Source organism: Propithecus coquereli, unplaced genomic scaffold (assembly GCF_000956105.1).
Source record: "Propithecus coquereli isolate 6110/MARCELLA unplaced genomic scaffold, Pcoq_1.0 Scaffold168, whole genome shotgun sequence".
NCBI lineage: Eukaryota > Metazoa > Chordata > Mammalia > Primates > Indriidae > Propithecus > Propithecus coquereli.
The window spans coordinates 1,967,951-1,975,523 of record NW_012141413.1 but is presented as its reverse complement, the minus strand read 5'-3'; the positions used below and the strand labels follow the sequence as shown (position 1 = coordinate 1,975,523).

Genomic DNA, 7,573 nt, shown 5'->3' with positions numbered 1-7,573 from the left:
TTGTACAGTGTATGCAGAAGTTTTAAAAATGATAAAAATTTCTTTCCTCCTCCACTTACCTTAAATATATAATTAACTATTTCATACATTTAGAAGATTAGATGCTTATGTGTGTAATGTGTAACATGGCTAAAAAGAATGATAATACCAGTGTACTGAGCACTTAGAAATTAGAAAAACTTTTAAAGTTCATGTATGCTACCCGAAGGATGGACATATTTGAAACTCAGACTTAGGAGGGGAGGTGGGGGGGCAAGGGCAACATACATAACCTAAACATCTGTACCCCCATAATATGCTAAAATAAAAAAAAAAAAACAAAAAAAAGTTCATGTATGCTTATATCCTATCTTACTCTGTAAATTGTTTTAACTTTAAAAAAAGTTAAAAAGAGCTAAAATAAATTTTTGGTACGAATACCAATCTGTACATCTTTTTCCCCCTCACTTTGTAGAAGAAATGATCAATTTTTAAAAGTAATGTAGGCTGATCTCACTGCTAGACTTGGGATGAAATTTATAGCAGTGATGCAGTTAGTTGGACAGATTATTTGTAAAGTAGATATTTGATGGTTATTGGAAAGAGCAATAGAAGCTGAGTTTGTTTTTTTTTTTTTTTTAACTTTTATTTGCTAGTTTAGAACTTGAGCAAATAACCTATTATTTGCTTACATTTTCTTTAAGTGAACAAATTATAGTTAAACTGTATGATTTTTTTCTTTTTCATATTATTTTCTTATTTTAGCTAAATAGTAATCCTGTGGTAAAAAATAAGTTCAATTTCAATGTCATAAAACTAACTTTGTATACTAGTATAATTTTGAAAGATAAAATTCAGAAATGTAGTTTCATATGCTGAAAAAAATGTAAGCAAGATATATATTACTTTCTGGACATAGTGGATCTTGGACAATGATCATAAATAGAAACTCTGAAATGCATATCGGGCTCAGTGTATTCTGTTCTTTGTTTTAGGCTCTAAGTATGCAGTCATCTCCAAATGGCCAATTTGTAGCACCAAGTGATATTCAGCTGAAATGCAACTACTGCAAAAATTCCTTTTGTTCAAAACCAGAAATCCTGGAATGGGAGGCAAGTCATATTTTATAATGTATATTGTCTAGTGCTAAAGTGAAAGTCTAGGATAACTATGGTATTTCCATCTGGAAACCTATTTCTTGGCTTTTCAGATTTTGTGGTGATTGGATTATTTGCACTCTTATGTGGGAGTGGAACCAACAGGATTTCTTTCTTTTTAGGTCAAACTGTTGAAGTCATATTCAGGGTGTATTATGCTCATGGTAGTGTACAGAATGTCACTTTGTTTAGCTACATACCTGGAGTGACTTATCTGTACATTATTTTTCCCATTTTTCTCCCTGTCCTTACAAATAATATCTGAACTATAATATCTTGTGTTACCCAGTACCTGTAAAAATCAGAATCTGTTAGTTATATACCATGTTGTTATTTAACATTTTATAATTGTTTTAATAAAAGAGGCCTATGAATCCTAATACAAGTTTGTCTTCCCTTTCTTATCACTCTTACCTTTACTAGTTTACTAATTTACTTCGTCATGTCTTTTTGCCATTAGCAGCAACTCTGATTGTTGACTTTTGTATCCATGGGGGGAAGAGATGGCCGGGTGGACAAAGCAGCCTGGCTGCCCATTGCTTTCTTGAGCAGGGTACACCTTTGGCATTCTTTCTCTTTATTTTTTTTAGGAGTGGTAGGTCAGGGAGGTAGGGCGTGGAGTATGTAATAAAAGGTGTACAAGTTATAGTACTAGCAACAGACTGTTTCTGAGACAAAATTTATTAGCAACTATTGGCAAGTCACTCAGTATCTAAGTCTTAGCAAAAGGTGGTACCCAGACCTTTATTACATGATCCCAACATACTTTGGAAATCTGAAATTTCATTATTTTAACAGTGTAGTGACTGGAAAATTTTTTTTAGTTTATTATTTTGTTTGGTGCTGTCTCCATAGCATTTAAACCAATCATTCTTTAATACCGTTGTTGTCTTCCAGTGATGTTTTCAGTGACTAATACTCTTTAAGTAACAGCAGTAAGAATGTTGAAGGCCTTATAAGAGATAAAGGAATGATTTGGAAATGAGGAAAGAAATCCATTAGCAAGCACGAAGAATAGTATCATATAGGAAATGAAGATCCTGCATAAACTAAGTTTTGATTTAATACTAGATGAAAATGAGATCCTTTCCACCATGTCCGTGTCAGTGCTACCCACTTCTGTAGTCGTGTTGTTGTGTTGCTTTTATTTACACAGAGATTAAATGTTGGAAGCAGCTAAAAGACAACTGTCACGCTGAGTGAGAGTTGAGCTTTCCCTTAGGAGATTGGAAATTGTGGGGCCTCTTGCTTCTCTCTCCATGCTTGGCAGTTGTGGCTTCTTTGTTGCCTTCTTCCTCTTTTAAGTTATATAGTCATAACAGGGCAACTTTCTGCTAATGATGGCCTTACTACTTGAGTTGTTTCCTAGACTCTTTCACCTTCCTTATTTTGGTCTTCAGGTATCTTTGCTAAGTATTAAGTAGACGGTTTAGACTTAGTCTGTATCCTCCATAATAAAAGGGCAGAAAAGCTACCTCCCTGTAAGTTTTAGCATGTTCGTAACTGCTTGGGTGGATATTTGAAAAATAGCTCTGGCTAGTTTGGGTTTGGGACCAAGATAAATAACTAAGTAATAACAAACCATGTTCCATTCAAGGGAAATGACTCTGTCTTAAGTTTAGCAGCTCACTGTGTGATGGCACCAAATAGAATACTTCACCTGTGATACATCTGTTATTATCAAGGTGTTATAGGACTGTGACTGAGCCTACTTGCCTATACTCAACAAAGAATATTTCTTTTTGGCTGAAAATGTTATTAGTGTCATAATTCTCATCTTTTTGTAGCTTACCTGTGTTGTATCTTCCATTTTCTTCTTCCCATTCCTTTAATTCTATTAGCACCAGATTGCCATCTTATTTTAGTGATATTTTTACTCTTTCACTGAGTAATTTAAGAGTAGTTAATGATATTGGATTTTGTGGAGCTATGTTTAAATTTAGCAGAGAATTGGTTAAACTATGTGTTGGTAGCCTATGGGAAACGTATCCCCAAGGGTCTTAACATTAAATAGGTAAATGGTTTAACTTTGTTTCTGTAAAAGTGGCTTGTTTATTTCTTAAACTTATTCTTGAGGTGGTTGTCATATACTTACCAAGGTTCCTATTGTGCATTTAGAACAAAGTGCATCAGTTCTGCAGCAAAACTTGTTCAGATGACTATAAGAAGTTGCATTGCATAGTTACATATTGCGAATACTGTCAAGAGGAGAAGACTCTTCATGAAACAGTAAATTTCTCTGGCGTTAAGAGACCTTTCTGTAGTGAAGGCAAGTGTATATACAGTGTTGATAACTTTTATGGATATTTAATGTTTTTTTGCCAAAATATTTTAAAAATATATAACTACAGGTGTCAAGAATAGCCTCACAATTTTAATGTCACTGAACAAAAAATTGAGTTCACTTTTCTCCTGACTTGCTTTGTTGTTTTATATGTATTTGTAGACCTCTGGGTCTTAAGATGTTTTATCTCTAAAAATTTGGTGACCTCTTACTCCATTACAAGAAAGTTTTAGAATAAAATAAAAGCATTATCATACCATGTTATATCTAAATTACACATTGTGGTCTGAAAATTGGTTTTCCAAGTGGATTAGAATTGTGGTCCATTAGCTCCATTTTCCCTGCCCAGCATTTACTGCCTAGCCTACAAAGGTTTGCAATATAATGTTCCTGAAAGGAAATCACATGCGGCAGTGCTACAGTGGGAAGCTACTTTTTGGTGTTCAGTTTAGGATGCCAGGTAAACACTGGGTTCTGTTACAGTATATTGAAAAATTTCCTTTCCTCTCATCTACTTCTTTTTTGCTGGTCTTGTGCCAGGCAGCAGATTATGGAAATGAACTCAAGTTCAAATCGTTTTTTTTTTTTTTGAGATGAGGTCTCACTGTATTGCCCAGGTTGGTCTTGAACTCCTGGGTTTAAGTGATCGTCCTGTCTCAGCCTCTGGATTAGCTGGGATTGCAGGCACACACCACTGCACCCAGCTAGAAATAAACTCAAGTTCTAAATCTACTTCTTCAGAGATAGGAACTAGGGTTGTAGCTATGGGGTTGGGTCTCTTACTATTTACTTCTATTCTCCAGAATGTCACATTCTTATTCTAAGTTGGCTTTTCGCTTTCTGTTCTTTCCCCGGGCATGGACTATCTTCATCTATTATTTTTTATTGAGGTTTTAAAATTTTTTCTTGGATCTACTTTTCACATGGATTTCTGCTGCTAGTTTGGGGCAAGAGGAAGTTTGGAAAATCCTAAATACCAACAGTAGGGAATGATAGCAAAATCAAAAGATTTATAAGTCCATTAAACTAGGGCCTTCATTTATACTTTTCACATATAATACAGAATCATGTCTGTAAGAGGGTGCTGCTTATAAAGCAAGGCATTCCTATTTAAGCTTAATTTTATACATTTCACCTGGAATTGAAGGTAACCATATTTTACTGTTATTTAATAGCAAAGCTATAAGGAAAAATAACACATCTTAAATATTTCATTGAAAAGACTGATACAGAATTAATTTGTCTTTTTACACTTGAGTTTTTGTACAGTGTCAGTTTTAATGATTCGTAAGAACATACTGATGTTGATTGCTCACGTGTCAGTGATATTGTACGTTTAGGTTACATGAATTTTACTAAAATGTAGACAGCAAATAGGCAATTGACATTTAAGAACATAATTTTCAATTGGAGAGATTTATACATTTAGATGGATTTAATAACAGGTTAAAAAGGATGTATTTTTTTCCCTGTTAAATGACATATTTTTTGCTTTCTGTTACTATACCTTGTTCTCTGTTGAAACCTGTCAGAAATAAAACACATAATACCTAGTACTGTCATCAAAATCTAGTTAGATAAAGCTAATAAAGGTAAATTTTTAAAAATGTTTTTAAATCTAGTTCAAGGTAACAGAAAAGAAGTCATAGGGCATTACAAAAATGATTGCCAAATAAATTATATAGAAAACAATTGCACTTCACGTTTACGGATAGGAAAGATCATTTAAAACTAGATTGATGTGGGCAGTTCGTGGTGGAGGTGTAATTTTGAGCTCCTTATTAAAGTTAAGATAGGATTTCAGTAGATATATATGAGTGAAAGGTCATTCTACTTAAATGGCACAGTATGATTGGAAATGTGGAAGATTATTTAATCTTTATAGAGATATTATAGGGAATAAATGATAGATATGTAAACATATTTAAAATAACGAATTTATATAGTAAATAAAAGCATTTTATAAAAGAAATAGATAACAGAAGTATTTTCTCTGGACAAGTCAGTAAACCACTTTACTTCCCTAAAGGTCCATGTAAGAGAGGTAAGTTTGAAAATTTGGCTAAAACGCCAACTTAGCCGAACATTTCTATAAATTTATACAGAGCCTTTCAGTAGTCTCCATTGTTTTATTTCTCTAAAATTCCCATTTGTGGTGTGCTTACTCTGATGCTTAAGCAAGATTCTGTTTAAATAGAGCAAATAAAATAGTTCTGAGACATTACTAGATGTTAATGTCTTAAAATGTTAATTATTTGAACCCACATGTTAGATAATATATAATATATAACATATAATTATATAATATTCCATAGTCTGTTCCAATTTTTACAGATTGGTGTTGATTATAGTAGGTTTACAGTTTTGTTCAGGATAGAAAGAATCTGTTTGACCTATAAGATCTGTATCAGCTGAACAATTAGTTTTTCTTTTTTTTTTTTTTTTGTTTTAATATTTAAACCTTATGTTTTTCAGGTTGCAAATTATTGTACAAACAGGATTTTGCAAGACGTTTAGGATTGAGATGTGTTACTTGCAACTATTGTTCTCAGCTGTGTAAGAAGGGAGCAACTAAAGAACTTGATGGTGTCGTGAGAGATTTCTGCAGTGATGACTGCTGTAAAAAATTTCAGGATTGGTATTACAAGGCGAGTAACTCCAAATTTTTATTACAGCAGCTACTTTAACCACTATTTAAAAATATTGTGTAGCTGTTACCATTACAAATACGGCAACTTATTTATTTTAAAAATGTACACACTTTAGGCCTAGCCCTGATTATACTGCTCATTAAAATTATTTTGTCATTTCAGTGTGTTCTTTATAACTGGAAGTAGCATTTTTACTTTTTTTTGTTTTTATATAATTTAGGCATTACCAAAAGACTAGGGTGCACCTGTATTTCAGCAATGTAGTTTTTAACAAAACAGATTATTTCCCTAAAATTTGCTGTGTCTTTATTTCACTAAATAGAAACATTTTTTACTACATTATCAGTGTTGAACATTAGCAGGTAATTGTTTTGGATACTTGGGATGTGTTTTAAAAACATTTTGTTCTTTTTTGCCTTTTTAATTGTGGATTTTTGGAGACTTTCAAATTGAAAGGACACTAGAGACCAAAAACGTTTAATTTGAAACTGTAAATAAATATGTGTGTGTGTATGTCCTATTAAAATCTACTTTTTAAAAAGTCGAGGTAAGTCTCTTGTGGCCCATTGCTGCATTAGTTTCTTTCTAGATAAGAAAATGAGTGTAAATTTGGACTTCGGGTATTCAGATGTTACTCAAGAAAAAGTTACTAATTCCTGTGTCAATAACATGGAAAACCATCTCAATGCTAAAACTTCCTATGGATGCAATTGTAAAGCATTTTTTGAAGACAGACATCATCCTGACTTCAGAATTGTAAGATACCTCTAAAGCAACAAACAGTAAAATGGTTGAAATATGGAGAATACTGTTTAGCTCTTTGTGAAGGTGGTTAGTGTTAAAATGACACTACTAGGAGAATTGCAGCAATTCTTAGTGCAATTCTTGAATATCTACAATTCAACATATTAACTAGCATTTTATAAATAAAAAGGAAGATACTTTTCAAGTTGTTGGAGGTGAAATAATTGAGACTAAAAGTTTTGGTGCACTTTTAAAAAACTTACTTTATTATTTTACTTTGCTTCTGAATGATTTTGACCTTAAAATTAAGGCTCAAATTTTAGAAATTAACACAGAGGACAAACATACTAACACCCTCAAACATGCATTTTTTTTAGTCTAAAACACCCTTTTGTTTAGACAGTAGTGTTTTTGAGAAATCACTCAGAAAATGGGTAGCTTGAAATGCTCAGTTTTAGTTTAGCACACACAAATGCACCTTTCTCCCCATTGTTTAGGAGGTTTTATTTTTGAAAACCTCTCAAAATAATAAAGGCATTTAGTGATTATGAATTTGGAAATTCCATTTTATTCTTATGCCTGTTTTCCTTTTTATAATTTATCTTATTGTTTGAGACAGGAGTTGTTACCATGTGATAATAATGATGATTTCCCTGTCGTTTTTTTATTGTACAAATTTTTGCCTAATCGTGTAATTATGAATCTAAAATTTTAATATTTCAAAATAATCTTTCATGGAGGATTTTTTTTTTTTTTTT

General features: G+C 32.4%; 1 protein-coding gene across 1 annotated transcript in view; it reads left to right on the top strand.

Annotated features, from left to right (window-relative positions):
- The window catches only part of ZMYM2 (zinc finger, MYM-type 2), a 100,583-nt gene that overhangs the window by 41,035 nt on the left and 51,975 nt on the right, over positions 1-7,573 (top strand). The window contains exons 8-10 of the mRNA XM_012641669.1: positions 975-1,091; positions 3,255-3,405; positions 5,896-6,068. Coding sequence (XP_012497123.1) covers positions 975-1,091; positions 3,255-3,405; positions 5,896-6,068 — 441 coding nt within the window. The remainder of the gene's footprint in view (positions 1-974; positions 1,092-3,254; positions 3,406-5,895; positions 6,069-7,573) is intronic.